At 45.3% G+C, this 20587-nt stretch overlaps 2 protein-coding genes across 10 annotated transcripts in view; one reads left to right on the forward strand and one right to left on the reverse strand.

Annotated features, from left to right (window-relative positions):
- The window catches only part of FHIP1A (FHF complex subunit HOOK interacting protein 1A), a 96232-nt gene extending 85226 nt beyond the window's left edge, over positions 1 to 11006 (forward strand). For 5 of the 8 annotated variants that reach the window (XM_055795480.1, XM_055795481.1, XM_055795483.1 and 2 more), the window contains one exon: positions 2777 to 11006. In XM_055795480.1, the coding sequence (XP_055651455.1) occupies positions 2777 to 3027 (251 nt within the window). In that variant the 3' untranslated portion in view covers positions 3028 to 11006. The remainder of the gene's footprint in view (positions 1 to 2776) is intronic. The other 3 variants (XR_008745737.1, XR_008745736.1, XR_008745735.1) reach the window with 3 other exon arrangements.
- A 3778-nt stretch (positions 11007 to 14784) lies between these two features.
- Positions 14785 to 20587, reverse strand: part of GATB (glutamyl-tRNA amidotransferase subunit B) — a 43082-nt gene continuing 37279 nt past the window's right edge. The window contains exons 12-13 of one of the 2 annotated variants that reach the window (XM_055795485.1): positions 17817 to 17951; positions 14785 to 15261 (exon numbers count right to left, since the gene is read on the reverse strand). In XM_055795485.1, coding sequence (XP_055651460.1) covers positions 15133 to 15261; positions 17817 to 17951 — 264 coding nt within the window. In that variant the 3' untranslated portion in view covers positions 14785 to 15132. The remainder of the gene's footprint in view (positions 15262 to 17816; positions 17952 to 20587) is intronic. The other variant, XM_055795486.1, reaches the window with a different exon arrangement.

The following is a 20587-nucleotide window of genomic DNA, read 5'->3' on the forward strand; positions in this document are numbered from 1 at the left end:
CCATAGATGAGAAAGCCTTACAATTACACGGTATTGTAGCTAGCATGTGGGAGATGAGATTAGGAGGCAACATTTAGAGTCCTTTTTTTCAGGTGCTGGCAGTAAGAACTTTTATATAATGCATTCCCAATGGCATTATATAAATATACTTTGTATTTTACGTCAGTCGTCTTCTGTGGGCTTCAGAATTTGCCAGGTTGACTCATGCTGGTCATTATTTAGGAGTTTGAAACAAGGCTGCTTAGTCACCCTGTTGGTACATTTTCTTCTGTGTTGTGGCAACTCCTGCAAAGAAGGCACCTCTTGACAAGCAGATCGAGAGTAAATAAATGTTTGGATACCTGCAGACTTAATTCCCAACAAGGCAGGTGATGCAAGTAATCTGATTCTGGGGGCAAGTTGGCTCAGTAGTCCATCAACCCATACTAGCTCATTATATTGATTAAGTGGTGCAAGGTAGGAACTGCTACAATAATGGTAAATGAAAAAAGAATACAAAAGAAGAATTTTCATCGAATTTCTTTGCATTAGCTTGAATGCCACCTTTGAGCATCATGCCAATTAGGTGTTCTCTGAAGGGTTTTCCCCCCTAACAGAAGTGGTGAATAACCCCAAAGTTTTTTCTGCATCTCTGAGCATAACTGGCCTCCCACAGAATTCACATCCAAAAAATGGAAGACAGACGTAGTGGGGATCACAAATGTAAAACCAAAATACTCCAGAGCATTTCTCTTGAGAACAGTGATCTCTGAAGGTGTTTGAGCAGAAATGAACAATTTGTTATATTTTCTGCTTGCATGAGTATGTGGTTTCCTTACACAGTACCTTGGGTTCTGGGTAGATACGTAGAGCTGTCATGATGCAGATCCCATATGAAATGCTGTCCTTCTTACAGTGTGTTGGTAACAATCTCTCCAGAGTACTCATTTTCTCCTTTTCCTAGTTGTATGATTCAGTTTGCATCCTGACACTAGAAAGAAGAAGTGGACAGTCCTGACCAGAGAAAAAAAATATCTGATCCCCGGTCCCTAGACCAGCTTTCTGTGCTTTGCTCTTTCCCTGCCCCATAAACTGTTGAATCTAAATCAAAATGATTTTTAGGGAAATGTATCAATTTCTATGCTTTTTGAAGGGAAGAATTTAGAAACAAAAGCTTTGACAGTATACTAGCATTCCGGTTATATTGGCAAAACTATCAAAAAACCCTTAAACTATTAGTTATGAAACATTTTAATGTTAGAAAACTTAAAAAAAAAAAAAAAGTAATCTTTGAGGGAAGCTCAAAACTTTCTTTTCGTTGTAATTCATAATTTAAGTTGGTTTTCCTCCCACAGTCAGCATTTTACACAGCACTGAAATTCTTGTACTCTGTCTCCAGTAGATAGAAATTTGTAGAATAACAATATAAATGATTGATAAGTCTGGAGCTGGAAAGGTTTTTGAAATTCAAGAAAAGTACAGCTGCGCTGGATGATGAAGATGACAATTTCTTTTGGCTCTTTGGAAGTGTACAGTAATTCCACAGTGCCTTAGGAGAACTGTGGGAAAGGAACAAAAGTACAGAGGTGTGGAACGGAGGGATTGCTTTGCTCTGCGTTGGGTGGGGCATTCATCTGCAGCTCCTTGAGGTAGCTACTTGGAGATGATTCAGAAAACGGGTGGTGTGACCCAAGACTAAGAAACCTCATCTTAATGCAGCAGTGTAGCGTTTGGCGTATCTGCAGTATGGGATTTAATATGACATTCCTATTTTTTTTTTTTTTTTTTAATGATTTACTTCTACGGCTCATGAGAACGTCCGTTTGCGAGTTAGGCAGGGGTTTATCTGCCTTTGCTTCTGGTCTCGATGATATCTTGTGGCAGCGAGTTCTGCAGGTTGATTTATCTTTGTAAAGTATTTATTTCCATCACTGTTAAAATTTTGTCACCTTCTTAGTTTCACTAAATTATTTATCGTCTAATTAAAGTGCAGTTCTGCTTCAGGTTGAAACAGGGAGCAACTGACTGAAATTTTAAGTGCTGCTGCCGCCACTGTAATTCCCTCTGTTCTGATGCTTGTTCAGCCCTTACTCACTGAACTCTGGCTGCAGAGATCATACAGCAGAGCACACAGTGGGTTTTGTTTGCTCTTTTTTTAATGTTTAGTTGCTTTACTGGGAGTTAAAGGTAAGTGTAGCTAGCGGGGCCTACAGTGGTAGAAAAATAAAATTTTCAAACTTTTTTTCCCCTTAGTTTCTAGCTTGCTTCAGACTTGCTTGGTGATGTGGTAGCTTGGCCTCAAGCCCGTTTACACGGTGATTCATAGGGAGGGGACAGAGAAAGAGAGAGAAGTCCAAATGATATTTTGATCTGGGGGAGGGCTACAGCACAGCATCATTTACATTGAGACAACCATGCTGGCTCTAGATGGGTAGATTTTATCTGCTGTTTCATAAGGTAAATCCATATTACTTTTTCCCTTGACTCCTGCCCACATATTTCTCTCATCAGAGCTGGAACTGAATATTATATAACCTGGGGAAAGATAGCTAATAAAAAATGTAATAAAATCAGGCCATGTAGAACTTTAAAACGCTGGATTAGTGGAGTATCTCCCTGCGTGGTCTCAGTACTGCAAACTACAGCTCTGAACACAATCCTTGTAAACTGGGTTTGGACACTGTACAAATAAATACTGTGTGCTTAATATACTGAATATACTGAGTCTTTTTTTTTATTTATTTTATTTTTTTCTTTCTTTCTCTTTTTCTTTCCTCTTCTTTCTTCCTGGCTTTAGGTAATGTCCAGCACAGCAGCAACACAGGTAAAGGAAGGAACCTGTCTGAAGCTTACCCAGCTGTATTCCAGCCTTTCCTGGGACAGAAAGGAAAGAAAGGCCTGGCTCATCCCGACCTTCCCGCACACGTGAGGAATGCCGTACTGGCAGCTGCCCTTTTCCCAGAGTTCCTGAAGGAGCTGGCAGCTCTGGCCCAGGAACATTCAATTTTATGTTACAAAATACTGGGGGATTTTGAGGATTATTATTAGTGGGTTTTTTAAATGTCTTTTTAAAAAGCTTTTGGAGTTTAAACAGTTTTTTAATGCAGAGCTGCTTACCAAGGAAGGTTGTACTTCAATATTTCCTGAAAATACTTGATTTGGAGGGGGAAGAAGGAGGCAAAATGTTATTCCCTGTTACCTTATGTTAGGCCTTATAATTTCCCTCTGTGCTACATAACTTATTTTAGACGTTCCTGATACTGCTGTTACTGCAGCTTCCTACTTTATCTCCTCCTCTTTACATGGCCACCCTTCTTTAGTGTCACTGATTCCTGTCGAATGTCTTCAATAGACACTTGTAGGTCGGCTAAGGGAGGCAAACACTTCAGCCTTTTCTGTTCCAAAAATATTCTTCTGGATAACTTATTAGAAGACGGTTTGGAAAAACATTGCCCCGTGGGGACAGTTGAGAGTATAAAGCTACACACAAACCCTCTTTCTGTGAAGGGCTGTGCTTCTTCATGTCCTTGTCCTCTTTGCCCCTTCCTTTCCTTTTCCCTGAAATGGGGTTCTTTCCGGTCCGGATCTGAAGCCCTCTTCTTAACTAGCGGCTCAGGTTTTTTGAATTCAAGTGTTCTTATGTGTCTTAAACCCCTGACTAGCTGAAAGCAGGTGCTGGACCCTACACATACCGTATTGCCTTGTGTTGCAGACAGATCTGCAGCTATCAGCTGTTGGTCTTTGAAGTCAAATGAACTGTGTAAGTGGATGTGGATTGCAGACTGCCTGGAATTTTCCTTGCAGTTTCTCAGCATTCTTTGATAACTACTGCATTGCTACCTAAGCTCTTCGGCATGCCTTATTTAGTAAGATTTGCACAAAGTACAGAACAAAATGTTTCTATGCAAGCTGTAATTAGTATGTAGCTTGTTTTTATGCTTATTTTAATAAGCTAAAGAAAGGTATTCAATACCTTTCAGTAGTATTAAAAGGACAGCAGGCTCTTTTTGTGTGTGTGTCTTTTTTTTTTTTTAATGAAAAAGGTTGGCTTGCTCCTGAAAGCTGTTCTGTTTTATTGTTAATTTTTTTGGTTAAGGGAAAGTTAAATGCTGTTTGTTTACTTTTAATTTAGGTGTTGACTTTTCCTAATATTGCACTTTGGGGATGGTGAGGGGAAGACCAGACTATTCACCAGCTGCAGAAAAAGGAATAACAGGGAAAGCTGTCTGCTGGTGACTAACTGCTTGAGAAAATTCTCTTCTGTGAGTAATGGGCTTCATTAGAAGAACGCAAACATGATGAATTGGTGCATCACCTCTGCATTTCATCTTATCTTAGTAGCATAATGGTGCTTCCAGTGTGCTGTAGTTGGCTCCATAAAGAGGGGCTTAGTTCATGAAAGCCTTAAACCCCTTTCTTTGTCCTGGAACGAAACTAACAGTGACTCCAAGAAATCTGAAGAAACAGAAGTGAGAAATAACACTTGCAAACATTAGTTCTCCTACTCATTGTAATTCCGTAATGTGGGATGCTCCAGTTAATAGCATCCTGATTTTGAAACACACTTTCTTAGAGACTGCAAGGGAAAAGAACACTTTAAAAACAAAGACGCTCCAGAAGAGTCTAATTTGTTACAGGTCAAATTCCACAGCAATCTGCAGTGTAATTTAAACTTCTGAATCCTTTAGATGCTTCTTAAAAGTTGTACTTTAATCTACAAGCTGTGAGACGCATTCATTGTCTCAGACTGCTGTAGGTTATTCCAAGGAAAAAAAAAAAATATCCCAAAGTGTACCTCTAACAAAATCCCCTCAAGAACTCCTCGGGGTCTGTCTTTGCTTGTTTGCTGTACAGTCTTCACATCCACGATAGCTGGGGGTCATGTTGCTTGCTAGCTGACTTGCTGGTTTGCTTTCAATTCTAACTTGTTTTTTTAGGCACCATTTCATTGCCATCCTGTAAATCACCTGCTGCCCTCGACGTGGCCCTGCTTCACCTTGCAAGCTTCCTTGGAAGCTGAAGCCAAGGCTGCAGATTTTTTCGTAAATCTTAGTTATCTGGGTTTAAGAGAGCTCCTTCTTGTCCCCCTGCATTGTTGCGAATGGGCGATGAGAAAATCAAGGTTTGGTTTGTTTCGTTGTGTAAAACTTGTCCTAGGACATGGTGGGTTCTTTCCCCACTCCCCCGCTCCTGCTCCCACTATTCCCAGTAGTGCTGTCTTCCGTGCTGTACTCGCAGGCCTGGCCTGAGGGGGTTCACTAGTGTTGGGCATAGAAAGTATTTTAGCATTTTGGATTCAGTGTCAGTGCTTGCTCCGCTCCTCACCTCTTCTGGTAGGAACTTTACGTGAGCAAAAGGAAAAGTACCAAATACGTGTGAGCAGCTAACTCTTAGTGGTTCAGAAATAAGTGCTAAATTGCAGAAGCAATCCAATCCTTTTTCTGAAGGACTTTTTAAAAAGGAATGAAAAAAAAATACTTTTTTAAAATAAAGAATTCTGCAGACCAGTGGTCAAGGAAGTCAGTAAGGTCACTATGTGAACGCTCCCTTCCCTTGTTTTTATTCTAAAATTAGAATCTTTATTTACTGGGTAGAAAGGATTTTTTCTGAGATTGTTAATTTTAACTGGTGTTTTCAACAAATGTACAAAGTCATGGCAGTTTTGTCTCAGCAGGTCTCTTAAGCTACGTGGGGATTTTAAAATGTGGAATGCTCAAAAAAGCATCTTCAAATTTGAGGAAGGGGAGGATTTACCTCATAAGCTGTGGTAGAGCTTATGCTCTGCATCCGGCAGAATGAATTCAGCCTTTGAAATCTGGAATCATGTGGAAGGACTTCTTGCTGAAAGGTCAGAACTGTGTGTGTACGCAGTGTCCCCTCGTAACCAAGAAACCTGTCTGTCAGCTCCCCGAAAGGAAGAGGCGGGTGAGTGCAGTGACCCTGGGTCGGGGCTGTAAAAATTGCCATCATGTGTGTAACTTTCTGTTACTGGGTTCCTGAGCGGCATCAGACTTGTAGCCACGTCTTAGTTGTGATAGTAGCATAATGCCCAGCACCCAGCAAAAATATACTGGCAGGAATTGCATCTTCAAAACGTAGAACCTGTGATATGGCTTGAAAATGTTGATCTTTGAGATTAATCGCCTGCGTATGTGTAAGTTCTTCAGCCAAATGTTTGTTTAATAAGCATCTTCCCTCCGATTAGATAATATGTTACCCTGTCTTTACCAATGATACATCTTTTCCAAAAACCCCCTAAATGCCTGTGGTCCAAGCAGTGATGCAGCCAGTAGGCCCTCAGAGGACACAACATTATGCTGCTTTTTCCAAGAGTAAGGAAGTGCTCCACGGTCCGGATTCACTGCACTCGGCGCATGCGTGTGTGATGAGAGCAGTCCCTCCTTGGTGCAGTGGCTCAGCACCACTCACAAACAAAGTGTCTTGGGGTTGGCAGGCCTATTCCAACACCTGCAGGTGGTGGCTCAGTGCTACCAAAGTTAATTTCCAGTCTCCTGCTAGATGTTTCAAACTGGGAGTGCCACATTTCTAATGATGTAGCCTTTGAGTGTGTTCTTAAGCTGTTCTGCTGTAGCAAGGGATCTTTCCGGCAACTTCAGTCTGCTATATTTTTTTGCAACCTACCTATAAAGTGAACGGCTAGTCTTAAAACAGTTGTAGTCATTCTCTTTTACCTTTGGCCGTTTTTGGATGCCCTGTGGGTCAGTCTCAGCACACATGCACGTACGGGTTGTGTTCACTGGGGCTACTGCGCTCGGCAGCTTACGTTCAAAACAGTATCACCCTTTGCATGTGCTGATCTTGGGACGTGTACAGCGGCAGTTCATGGGCTGTGTTGTTGGCCCTACTTACAGCCTTTTTATTATTGTATTCTAGGCGTTTTTCTTGAATTTGATCTTTTCCATGTGTGCCCTAAAGAAAAAGACGGTATTTCAAACCGTTGTTGATCAAGTTGTTGGTGGTGTAGTTTCAGATGGGACAGATGTGCTACCTCTTCTGTCCCGGTAACTTCCTGACCTTGGTTTGGAAGAAGAGAAATGAGAGCTTTGGTTCTCAGCTGTATTCCACGGAGGTGAGAAAATTCCCAGTAGCAGGCTCGGGCTGTCCCTCCCACCAGCACACCCAGATACATCCTTCAGAGCATCCAGTTCATAAATTACTTATTTCCTCTTTCACGAGGGTTTGTCACTATGTAAAAAGTCTGATGAATTCAGTGGTGTCGTGCTGCCACACCTGCTTTGTGCATTAGCCTTTCCAATGCAGTGTGATTTTTTTGTAAGATCGGTACACTTCCTGGAATGGGAGAAGACGCGGTGTGATTGGGGTGGACCGTGGACATCGGCAGGGGCTGTGCTTTGGAAAGGGAACAGGACAGGACAGGCATGTTTCTGTCACCAGAGCCATTCTCGCTGCTCTTTGGCCTGGGCACAATGCCCAAGGGGTCTGTTCGCTCCTTCAGAGAAAAACATTTGCAAACAAACTTACTGCATCCCACAGAGTCCAAGGGTTTAAGTTCAAGAGGTTAAGTTCTATTTACCAAGAGGAGTATACTGTCTAGCACAAGGTGTATGCATTCACTACCCTTTTGTACACTCTGCTGTTGCCTCACAGAATGTTTCATGCTTCAGGAAGGTTTTTAAGCTCTATAAGCGCTAAAAATCTCAGGGCTGGGAAGAAAGGATGGGAGCGGTGTGATTTGGTGCCGTTAAATTATGTCATTGTATCATTTGAATTTGTAGCCACAGCTCCTGTTTGAGGGCAGCTTGATTTAATAAGCAATTTACTGTGCTGTATTTACTGAAATTGCTATGTCATGCCTGCAGTTTTTATGATGGCTCCTATCACATTTGTAACATTTAAACCGCAGCTGCGGTTGCGAGTAGAATATTGGGATTTTCCTCTTTCTTTTCTTAACTCAGATAGCTCTGGCACAGTACAGTAACGTTGCTGTGTCCAGATCAGATTTAGATAATTACAGTATGTTCTTCCTTGCAGCTTTTGAGCATTATCAGTAGAAACGGAGGGTACATGACACCCAGGCTGCTTGCGTTAATGAGCAAACCAAAGGTAAAACACCACAGGTGAGCAGGGGGCACTTGCCTCTTTGTAAGAATTTATGTTTGTGTTGCTCTGATTTACTGAGGACCAGAAAGAGAAAACTCGTAGCAAATGTGAAAAATGCATATGGCAGTGCGCTATGGGAACTGTCCAAGTGGACAGCACTGCTACGTAATGTTTTGGGCCAGGAGTGTGCAAAGGAGAGTGAAAAAAAAAAAGTGCTCCTTGTTAAGGTGGTGTCAGGCTTGCATAAATGGGTATTTGGCTACTATGAGGTGGTGCCAGCTGTCCGGCCGCAGACTGCGATGCTATTTCAGTGACTTTGTTGGCAGTGGAAGCCCAGCTCTGACTAGATGTACTTTATTTTTTAGAGGCCACCACCTTTTGTAAACATGTTGTGGCTCAGCATCAATGCATTTCATTTGTTATACGCCCGGTTGGAAGCCTCTTGATTATGAATAGGAGCATTACTTGGATTCTCAAATATGTAGGTACTTGAAGTGGCATTTTGCTGCTGACTGTGCAAATCTTTTTGTTCATTGATTATAATGGTTCTTGTGTGGCAGCTGGATTAAATGAAGACTGAAGTCTCTGGGCTAAAAGCCCTGATGGAACTTTTGTGCAAAGGCTGCATTTTTCAACCAAGTAACTTTCTCTGGCACGTCGGCAGACTGCCCGCATACAATTACCTCTCATGGGCTAAATACCTGCAAACTTACATTTCTGACAAAGCCAATGCCACAGCAGCTGTGTTTTATTGCTGCGTACCTGAAAAATAACTAGCTTGGATTTAGACCAAAAAATAACGTGGATGAATCAAATCCAGGAGAACTTAACTGTGTCCAGCTCAGTGCCGCTGTGTCTGTTTGGCCAGAGCTCAGGCGAAATGTCGTCTTGTGTCCCTCAAGGTGTCTCTCAGTGTCCATGCACAGCTTGGGTTTGGAAACTCTGACCAGCGTCTGTCGTAAAACTCCAGAGTCATTTTTTTGAGCTTCAGTGTGAAAAACCTCATAGCCTCTAAGACCAGTCTGAAAACCTGGCCTCTCAAACTCAGTTACTCAGAAAGTAAAATATAACTTAACCGATGGTTATGCCTGGTTAGTGGGTGTAAGTTCTTTAGATAAAGCTGTGGCTGATGCGACCATATGTCTGCAGAATCCTGCTTGGTGCTTACACAGCATGCCTGCGCGTGGAGGGAGCGTTCCCCACGGCGAACCTGTTGGCCCTCAAGTGCTGCTGTTGGGATTAGCTCCTGGTAGTACAGCCTCCGCAGCCGTGAGTACTGACCCAGCTCTAGGCCCTTCTCCAGGGGCTGTGATGACCAGGCGATGGATGTGGGGTGAAATAATTGGCTGCCTGTGTACGTGCGGGAGTAACGTGGGGTCTGGCACAGCTGTCACCAGTCTCTTTTTGGGGAAAAGCCAGCAGGTGACATGGAGTCATTTGCGGGGTCCTGAGCTGGGCCTCACATGGAGCCAAAGGGGAGAAACAGCAAAGGTCAGGGTTCCCTCTCCAGCTGTACGTACACAGCTGGTCAGCAAGCGCTGCAGATGGTTGTGAACTGCCTGTCCACCCTCCGGGAGACCTTAAGGGTCTGGGACTAGGATAGTCCTAGAGGGAGGACGTGGGCACTGCTCACTAGGGCCATCGGGAGCGACCCAGCTCGGCCCAGGGGCTCCTCTAGGTGGAGTTCACATGGGCCATCACAATGGGCACAAAAAGGTGCAGCAAATCACAGGTCAAGAGAGCTTTTTTGTATTTTCGTATTTATTTTACTGCCTTCCTTATTAGCAATAGAATTTTACGTATCTTCATATTACCTGAAAGTTTGCGGCTTCTGAGGGGAGAGGGATGACTTCTGCTCAGCAGCCAACCCAATGCAAGTGAGCTTCTAAGCATCTGGGTCAACCAATCTTGACCTCAGCTCTGCTCTAACTTGGTTTTACACGGCCATGATGTGAAGCAGAATCCAATGAACTCTGGAGTATTTATAAACAGCACGCAGGCACCAAGCACAAGAAGACCAGCAGCATGCTACTCCATCTCTCTCACGCGGTTTGAGAAAGGGAGAGTTGAGTGAAAACCCGATTTGTTTTTCTTCACGTGAAAGAACCAAACCGTCTACATGCTGAGCATACACCCAGGGCCGTAGATCACCGAGAAGGTGCCGCCGAGGTCGGTGGTTGTGAAAGTGTGTAGGCAGAGGGGTGCTCCTAGCAGAAATGAGAACATTTCGGTGCGTTGACACCCTGCCGCAGAAGTGGAGTGGAAAGAGGCCGCAGTGAAATTGCAGTGTGAATCCTCTAGCTGTAAATTTTTTAGTTAAGGTTCCTATCATGTGCTTCTATTTTTAACGCAGTTAAAATTAAACTCTGCAGCCAAGGCTGAGCGCTAGAAATTCTTTCTTCACCACTTCAGCATTGCCAGCATCTTTTTAGACAACTTTCTTCTCCTCTTCTGCAACCTCATATGTGGGATACTTCAGCTGTACAGGATAGTAAGGATCATCTCTCCACCCCCAGGAGTGACCTCTTAAAGGACTTCCAGCAACGAGCAGATGAGATTGTTGTGACAGTGTCTGGTGTCAGCTTTTAATTTGTGAAGCATTTTCCTCGGCCCTCTGTTCATGGACGGTTGCTGCTGAAAATCTGCACGAAACTGTCCTTAATTCACCCTGCCTAATGCTGTCGCACAGATGGCATCTGCGATCAGTAGATCAGGGAGCCCTGTTGTCGCTAAATAAGAATTGCAAGTTGGGGTCAAAGCCTCAGTCTCCATTCTGGAGTTCCCAGCCTCACTACAGCCATGCCGAGAGCTCCTGATCTGCAAAATGTTCCGACATCAAACAGTTCATAGGCTCTGCCTTTTATCTTGCAGACCCACCTGTCCCACGGGGATTTTTTTTTATTATTTGTCTTCAAATAGCAGATATTAAATTCCTTGAGGCGGCTGCTGCTTTTGTCTTTTAATGTGCTCCATTGACTACTGCTACGCAAATACAGACCAAAGCCGTGTTACACCGTACGGAGTTCACTTGCGGAGTACTTAGAAATTGCCTTGAGCTCCATTTAGGACACAGAGGAAGGTGGCCGTTGTGTTTAGGCTGCTCAGTCAGGCCCTAGGCAGGCAAAATAGGATCTGATGTTTCAGTTGTATTGTTTCAATCAAACTGGTGAGCCCCTTCCTGCCGGCTGCCACTGGGAGCAACGTCAGCTGGCCCTGCTGAGCCTCCTCCTCACTGGGGCATAGTGCTGCCAGCTACCACCGCTCTGAAGGTGGTAGCTCGTATCTCCACAAATGTTAAAAAAATTCGTCTAGATTTGACTCAAACCACTTTTTTCTATCAGAAAGAAATTTATATTTTGTGTACATCTGCAAAAGGTTTCTTTAAAAATTTTAGAAGTGGCTGTTTCATAATACAGTCCAGAATTTATAGACTATAGCTGCTCTTTCCCTTCCCTGGAAGGGGAAGAATATTACAATTGTCCCCTTTTATTCTTTCTTGTTGCCCATTGTGTTTGGCAGGTGTAAGTGAAAATAGATGGAGACTTACAGTAAATCACAGAATGGTTTGGGTTGGAAGGGACCCACAAGATCACCTAGTTCCACCCCCCCCCACCATGGGCAGGGACACCTTCCACCAGCCCAGGTTGCTCCCAGCCCCGTCCAGCCTGGCCTTGAGCACGCCCAGGGATGGGGCAGCCACAGCTGCTCTGGGCAACCTGTTCCAGTGCCTCACCACCCTCACAGGGAAGAATTTCTTCCTAATATCTAACCTAAATCTACCTTCCTTGGTTTAAAGCCGCTCCCCCTTGTCCCATCACTGCAGGCCCCTGTACAACGTCCCTCCCCAGCTTTCCTGTAGCCCCTTCAGGCACTGGCAGCTGCTAGAAGGTCTCCCCGGAGCCTTCTCCTCCAGGCTGACCCCCCCAGCTCTCTCAGCCCGTCTTCGTAGCAGAGGTGCTCCAGCCCGCCGAGCAGCTTCGTGGCCTCCTCTGGACCCGCTCCAACAGGCCCATGTCCTCCTTACGTTGGGGGCCCCAGAGCTGGACCCAGCGCTCCAGGTGGGGTCTCACCAGAGCAGAGCAGAGGGGGAGAATCCCCCCCCCCCCCCCCCCCCAGCTGCCGGCCGCGCTGCTTGTGATGCAGCCCAGGACGGGGTTGGCTTTCTGGGCTGCCAGCGCATGTTGCTGGGTCACGCTGAGCTTCTCCTCCACCAGCACCCCAAGTCTCTCCTCAGGGCAGCTCTCGGTCCGTTCTCCGCTTTGCGCTTGGCATTGCCCCGAGCCACGTGCAGGACCTGGCCCTCGGCTGTGTTGAACGTGACGCGGTTCGCACAGGCCCAGCTCTCCGCCCGCAGGGTCCCTCGGGATGGCGTCCCTCCCCTCCCGCGTGCCGACGGCACCGCACAGCTTCGAACCTGCTGAGGGTGCGCCCAGTCCCGGCGTCCCTGTCACCAACAAAGACGCTGAACAGCCCCGGTCCCGGTACCCATCCCCGAGGAGCTCCGCTCGTCACTGCTCCCCACTGGGACACTGAGCCGCTGACCACCATTCTTTGAGCGTGACCATCCAGCCAACTCCTTGTCCACCGTCCATCTGTCGAGTCCACATCTCTCCAGTGTAGAGACAAGGATGTCGTGTGGGACAGTGTCAAAAGCTTTGCACAGGTCCAGGCAGATTACATCAGCTGCTCTTCGCTCATCCACCTAAAGATGTAAATTCTACTCATATAGAACTTGGCTCATGATTTTTAACAGATCTTGTACCATTTTAGCAAAGTGTAATTATGTAGGAAAAGAGGGGCCAAGAAGCAGCCATTAAAAAGACATTTACCAGCAGTAGCCGTGCTACCATAGTGGAGATGATCCTTCCTTCTTATTTTAAGTACAGCTTAATTATTACTCTTCCAAATACATCGCTGCTTTCTCTGTTCTAAGAGGCACCCAGTCCAGCAGAGGGGAAACTCAGCCCAGCAGAATCGAGCTGAGCAACAAAAAGCATTAACCTTGGAGGACCACATCTTGGCAACTACTGTGCTTTTCTAAACCAAGGGAATACCTTTAAATATTAAGATTCCAGATTTCACGCAAAAGTCCTTGTGCCTTTTTGTTTCTTGCTGCCATGGTAAGAGTTGAACGGAATTCCAACATTTAATGTTTGCTGTATAGTCTAAACCTTTATTAACTGAACACTTACCTGAAAACTCACACCACTAAGTAAAAATGGTACTTTTTGCTAATGATGTCAAAAGCGATAGTAAAGGCCTCTGTGTTGACAGTCAGGTTACATGAAAATCCTGGGGGGTCTGGTTTGGGGCTTTGGTTTTCTGGCAAATTTTTGGATGTTTGTGGGGTTTTGTGGGTTTTGGGTTGTTTTGGGGTTTTTTTGAAGGGTCATGGTTTTTGCAACCATGTTACTGCTTTTTGTGAGCTGTATGACTTTTAAATTGTACAGTTATTTTTATGTGAATAATGGGTATACATTTTATTCATTAAACATATTTGAAAACCACAAGGTTGGGGGGATTTTTCCTTCTAATTAAGAGCTCGTATTTGTACCCTGAGCCAGTTTGTACAGAAACGTCCTCCTTGAGACATACATTAGCACTACTACTTGTGAGGAAGAACTGCCATCAACCTAGTGCTGCAAGCAGCACAGTTGCGAAAGGCAGCTGATGTCCCCGGGCTGTACCTGCTGCACTCCTGCGTCTGCCCTGCAGGCAGAGGCTAAAGAACAATTCTGCAGTATCTCAGAGATAAACGTACAGCTTCCTGAAGGGGTCTAAGGACTTCAAACCCCTGCTACTAAATGGGGTTTCTTTCCCTACTAAATGTAAATGTGACAGGCTGCCTCTAGTTGCATTTCCTGATAATGTTTTGATCAGTTGAAGCGGGTCGGGACTGGGAAGTTAGCTCTAGGATGCTGGATTTCGGTGGGTACGTCAAGCTAGGAGCTGAAAAACAGAAGGTAAAAACAACCCCGCATAAAACACCCCTTAGTATTAAATAGTGGATCAGACCCTGGAAGCCTGCTGCATCCCGCTCGGCGTCGGTAAGCCAACTGCTGTCCGATTCCCTCCACAAAGTGCTGCGGTTCCAGGTGACCACAGAGCGCCACGAGCCAGAGAAGCGAGCGGCCCTGGGCTGGGAGCACTTCCAACACGGGATCAAGTTCTTGCCAGCAGAGAACAAAAACCCAACTGGAGCAAACGGACCCTTTACTGAGCTACCGCGTAAGAGAAAAGCACTACTTGTTCCTCCGTAGGTTTGTGCGCAACCAGCAGAAGCACGTTTGCTGTTGACCCTCACAGCCAGACTGCGATGCAGACCCTGGGAGGGCTCAGGCATCCCTGCATCCCTCCGTTAGGCGCTCTTCAGAACTGGAAGAGCTGCGAGTAGGCAAAGCAGGTGTTTGGGTAGGTAACAAGGAGATGGTGAGCAAACAATTTGACGCTAATTCTTAGACGGAGGCACATCTGTTTGTGGCACTAGCCTCAGGCACGCACTTAAGCAGCTAGTGACTTCGTCCCTTCCCCATCCCTCAGCAATCAGGAGGAATGATAGCACTGGACATTTTTCTCCCTCCTGCTAGGCATGGAGGCACACATGCTCTTCTTAATTACTGCAAGGTGTTTTCATCATTGTTACTAGTGTGCTTACACTAATTTACAGTGACTTACTAGCATGCACCACTGGATTTCCCCTCTCACAAAAAGGCAGCTGGAAAGCCGAGTTTACACTGGCTTTATTACAAAACTAACCAGCACAGCTTCAGCTCTCGGCATGCTCACAGCCACCCCTGGGAACTCGTTTCCTGTGGCTGTGTGGAAATCACATTTCTGAACACCACACCAAAGCGAGGGAGATGCAAATGACTGTATCATCTCCCGCTGTTCTTTTTCTCATATGCCTTTGGCTGGTGCATCCAGGGAAGGCTGGGATGTAATGCTGCTTGCAGTATAACCAACAATCCGATGCTACATGGAGAGGCACCAAAGTCCATTTGCAGTGAACTAGCCAGAACAAAGCACGTGCTTTCTGTAGACGCTTGTGTGCTTTTTCTCCTGTGGCTGCGGCTACTCTGACAGCTTCTTCTCTAATAGCTGCTTCACCAGAACAGGATTGGATCGTCCTTGGGTTTCTCTTTGTACCAGGCCAATTAATTTATTTAGCACTTTTTGATTTCCTGCCTTTACCGCCATAACCTTTAAAGAAAAAACATGACAGACAGCATTGTTACAGGAGAACCAGACATCTTCACTCACTCATGCACAGCCAAGGTATGAATATTTTTGTCTGCTGTGGTAGCGTATTATTTTTTGGGCTAAGCTGTTATTTATAAGAACTGCCTTCAGCTTTGCAATAAGCTCCTGCTCTGCTCCCATGAGACAAGAGCAAGTCCCTACAGCAGCAGGGCCTTACAACTAATAGAAAGATCTGCTCTTATTGAAAAAGTCAGAAAACACTTTTTGGATTGTAACAGTGTCTGCAACTTGCACAGCAACTTCCAGGAAAGGAGCGAGAAAAATGAGATGGACTTCTCTTGCTAATAGGATCTATCTTTCTCATTCAGTATAATGTTCAGTTATAACAAGTAATTTGCATCAAATCATAACCTATTTGATAGTATTTGTGAGGACCTTCAAGCACAGACATAGGTGTTTTTGTAACAGCATGTTATTTCCTTTAAGCAAGGAATCCTTTGCACCATAGCAATTAATTAACTGATGAGAAGTACGGCCTCCTATCAGACAGCTAGTGTTTGATGCACAATCACCTGCAAAATAGCAAGGGCCATAATTAAAAGCTAAGTAAAGACACTGATGAAAGCATTGGAAATGTCTCTTTCCTAAAGGAGCTGCTACTGCTGACAGACAAGCGTCTGGCCCGCGTGCTGTCTGTGTGGCAGGGAAGACACCGTCTACATTGTCAGAGTTACTGGGCAAAACACAATCCCTGCAATTAAACAGGATGGCGTATTTACAGATATTAAGGGAAGGATTACGAACATATGAACCGCCAACCGTGCCAATACCAAGCACAAATGCAAATATTGCTCCTCATTATGGTATCCAAAATATTGGCAGTCTAAGATCTTTGTAATGCCACAATATGGAAAGGACTCATTGCTCCTGATCGGCTGGGAATTACCTATACGGGGCAGCGTGCCATACAACCCAGACAGTGCATTTTCCTAAGTGCTCGGTGGTAGCTTGAGCAACTGTTTGTAAATTAGTTAATTCTAAAGAAAGTTACTACCAAAAAGGACACCACTGACTTTTTTTTTTTTTTTTTGCCCCTGTTAAGTACTCAGCTAACACTGTTCTGTAAGGCAAGCTCTCGTAGCAGTGAATTACAGGCCTTCAAGTCAGCGTTTGCCTTGGTGTAAGATCACCTGGAAAAAGCAGGGAAGTGAGGCCATTCTACTGCATTTGGCTTGACTAAACCAGTGGAAAACAGAGAGGAATTACATTTTCGGAGAAAGCATTATTATTGAAATGGGAGTATAGTTACGGACCTCCAGCTTCTGCACTTCCCAATCAGTTCTAACATTCTCCCTATCCCCACTTGTGCTTCCAGACCAGTCTGAACATACAGCAGCGCTTTTATCAGGCTTTGCAAATGAGTCAGTCTGATGGAGGTCACGCCGACCTACTGCAAGCTCATTTTCTTTATCAAAAGCTCTTGCAGAGCTGTTAGCATCCCCCAATGAGATCCGGGGTGGGTGGTATTGTTCTCAAAAGATGTTAATGTTTTTTTCCAAATGGCAAATGTATCTAGACAATGTTTATATTAGAAGCAAGCTATTCACTTCTGCTTTTACATTTTTTCTCCAGAGAACATATAAGCACTTGTTTTCATTTTGCTTTTTATAAAGCAGATTTTAGACCCTGTCAAGATCCCTTCCCATTCCTCCCCCTCGTGATCAACAAGGTCTTCTTTCCCTTTTTCCCAGCTCAGACCCTGTTGGACCGATAAGCCATGCAGGCTGCTGCGTGTCCTCCCAAGGAGATGGGGGAGAGCCAAAACCCCATCTTCCCTACTGCAGCATTTGCGCTGCTGCCTCAGCCCAGCAGCAGAGCGGACAGCAGCTCTGGAGCCACCGATGCTGCTGCCACAGGGGTCCGGCTCCTCCCCACCCCACAGACACTGGCAGGCAGCAGAGCCAGCTCGACTCATCTCTTTGGCAGTGGAGGGAGACAGGGATGTGGTGAAGAGACAGATGCAAGTAAAAATTTTGCCTTGCCAGCTCTGATATAGCCTCTAATTCTGTAACTAATACATGCCTTGCTGGCAGGTAACTTTAATCTCCAGCCTCAGAACAGTTTAACACTGTTGCCCTAATATCACAACAGACGACATAAAAATCAGAGTTATGTGGCCGGGTGGCCAGGTCAGGCTAACGACGGTATAGCTGAAGGGGGACAGGGTCCTGCATTTTTGCTTTCCTGCATTAAATTTTTATGGTCTCTCACAATGACTTAACACATGAGCCAGACTGGTAATTTCTTCTGCTGATCATTTTGTGTGAGCTTCAATTTAAAAAAAAAACACCAACCAAAAAAACCCCACCACCACTTAGTAAAATAAGAAAGGAGAAGAAAAGCCTGATACTATCTCAGCAGCAGCTTTACTGCTCCTATACTGGCTCTAGAGCTCAAATGCCAATCAAAAGGAAAAAGAGAGAGGCCATTTTAACCCGCTCTTTAGTGCCACAGACTGCAGTAGTGCACAAGCTTCCCAGCACCATCATAATCACCTCATTTTCTTGTCCATCAATCACTGCCTGGCAGATCTGTTCAAGCTCTTTTTGATCCTGTATCAGTTCAAGTTTCTTTTCTTTAACAATTTCCAGAGGAGTCTTCCCTTCTCCCTTCCACAATTCTGCAAGCACCTGAAAATCACAATGAACAGCAAAGGTCAGCGTCTCGACGCACCAGCGTTGTTTACACACGGTATTTCAGTTACTGAGCCAAGAAGGCAGATTTTAGCTCAAGCAAGAGCAGGTTGTCTGAACGTTAACAAACCCAAGATTTAAGCCTGTGCCTCACTGAAAAAGCTCCTGTACCCTTCCTCATTTTTAACAAACCCGAGATTTAATCCTGTGCCTTGCTGAAAAAGCTCCTGTACCCTTCCTCATTTTCTGCATCCTGAAATAAGAGAAAGCATTTTCACTTACTGCATGAGTACACGGTGCACTCTGCAGCCTGCCACAGTACCGGGAGCTGCCCGCCACTACCAGCGGGGGCACCTCTTCAAAGGAGCTCGCCGCGTGCAGCCCCCTGGGTACCTCGCTGCACCGAACCGAACCGCTGCTCCCTCGCTGGGAGAGGCCAGCACCACGGCAGAGACTGCCACCGACTGCAGGGCTGCTCCTCGGGCTGGACTCATGCCCATCGCATGTTACTGCCAAGAACTGCCTGTGAGCAGTAAGAAATGCATTTCCACGAGCGATGTCTCTGCCCGGGAGCTGACGATTAGCTGACTATCGTACCAAGCCCAATCCCAGGTAACTCATCCCATTACCAGTGCTCATCAGCAAGCTGTAACGAGGATACGTGTGACAAAGCAAAAGACAAATAGTGCCAAGCAGAATGAATGCAGCGGCTCCAGCCCGCCTATGCATCACCTCCAAGTACGGGACCGCTGGGCAAACCCAAGCCTCCAGAATAATCCCTTGTTAACGCTAGTGTGTTTCCCTATGCTGTAGCAGGGCTAACACCCTGGAATAAACTTGAGAGAAGAGAACGTTTATAAAAAACCAATTTCCTTGGGCAGTCATTTTCTGTATTCCCTTTGCTCTTATTTGAGAGCTGTGGGAGGAGAGAAAGAAACCCCTTATTAAAACAGCTGCTTGTGCTCCATCCTGAGCTAAAGATATAATTGTATGTTTGGGCCATTGCTGTGTACCGATACGGAAATGGATGTCACATCAGAATTTCAGCATTAAATACTCACTGTAGCGTGAAGAAGAGGCTGGGATGGGGAGACGAGAAGGGGCATTCAAACTGCATGTTAAATAATTAGCGGGGCAGCAAGACAACTTGGGAAAAAAGAAGCATGTGGGATGGCATCTTAACTATCCCAGCAATTTTCTTCAGCACGAAGAATTTTCTGGTACAAAAGACCTCCAGTTAAACAATTTTTTTTGTAGCCTCAACAGGCATTTAAGAACCACACATTGACATAATTCCTGCAAGAGGAGATTTGCTTGCCAGCAGCACCCCAAAGCTTTTTATGGGATCTTATCACTCTGCTGGAGACCTTGAGAGAGGGTAATGACAAGCAGCCTTATTGTGGCAGCTACATCTTGTTTTTTCCCTGTAAGAGGGTTAAAGGCAGATCACAATATTAGAGCTACTGATAAGCAGCCAGAGTTACAACTGCTGCAAGTAAAGCTTTCAGATGTTTATATCTAAATAAATCAGTGCAGTATATGATGTCTCCTACAAGATCTTCCTTCTAGCGCAGTACTTAAAAATCATCATGCCAGTGCTACTTGGAATGTCCCTAGAAAGAAATACATCCAGCAGGGATTCAAACTGTCTGCAGCCACCTGCCTTTTTTTTTTTTTTCCTTCTTTTTTTTTCCTCCACTCCATTGCCACCCCAGGCAGCCCCCTCCTGCTCCTTCCCTGAGGGGCCGGGCAGGAAGCTTCTCTCCTGAGGCCTCCGGAGGCACAGGGATGTGCATCACCCCTCAGAAGGAGCCCTGTCCGCATAGCACAGCCCACAGCAAAACACCCTGGAGAGTCTGAAGCGCTGCACAAATCAGGGGCTGGACAATAAATAAGCTGTATCGCTCTCCTGGCAAAAGGCAGATGTGATTTTTAGGACTGGTAGGTATTCAAGCAGGAGGCCATGGGCTGCAGGAGGGGAAAATCTACAACAAACAAAACCTACGCAGCTGATCATGGCAGAGTTACCCCCGAGCAACTCATGCATCAGGCTGACTTAGATCAGGGGCGGGACAGCTTGACAGCCAGAGATCCAGCTCTGATTCCCTGCTATTCCTACGCCAAATGTCTCCTGGCACCGAGAAAAGCTTGCCCATTAGAAACCTTGAAGGCACCAGATTTCCCCCGTGACATCTGCATCATGTGTACTTTTCAATTTGGTAACAAGCATCTCCACTTAGCTAGCAGAGCAACAACGCTATCAAGGCCCTTGCTTGTTTACAGGTACGTAGGAAAGCAAAAAGAGATGTGGCCAAGACCTGTCAAAGATGCACTTTTAAAAATGTGTTTCTGCACTTGGCAAGGAATACAAAATCTAAAGAAAGCAGTTTAAAAAAATTATTTCAACTCATTTACACAAACTGCCTGCACCAGAACAGGAGGATCAAATGATGAAGTCTCCAGAGCCAAAATGAGATTTTCAGGCATCATTTCCATTACTGAAATCTCAGTAGTTTCTACTATTGATTCTTGCCTGAGCGTGATTAGGTTTTAATGATGTTCTGCGGTCTCTACCTACACAGGCATAGCAGCAAACCATTGGTCAAGATGAATTAATCGGGACTTGCAGGTCT

The sequence above is a fragment of the Falco peregrinus genome, chromosome 2 (genome assembly GCF_023634155.1).
Source record: "Falco peregrinus isolate bFalPer1 chromosome 2, bFalPer1.pri, whole genome shotgun sequence".
Classification (NCBI taxonomy): domain Eukaryota; kingdom Metazoa; phylum Chordata; class Aves; order Falconiformes; family Falconidae; genus Falco; species Falco peregrinus.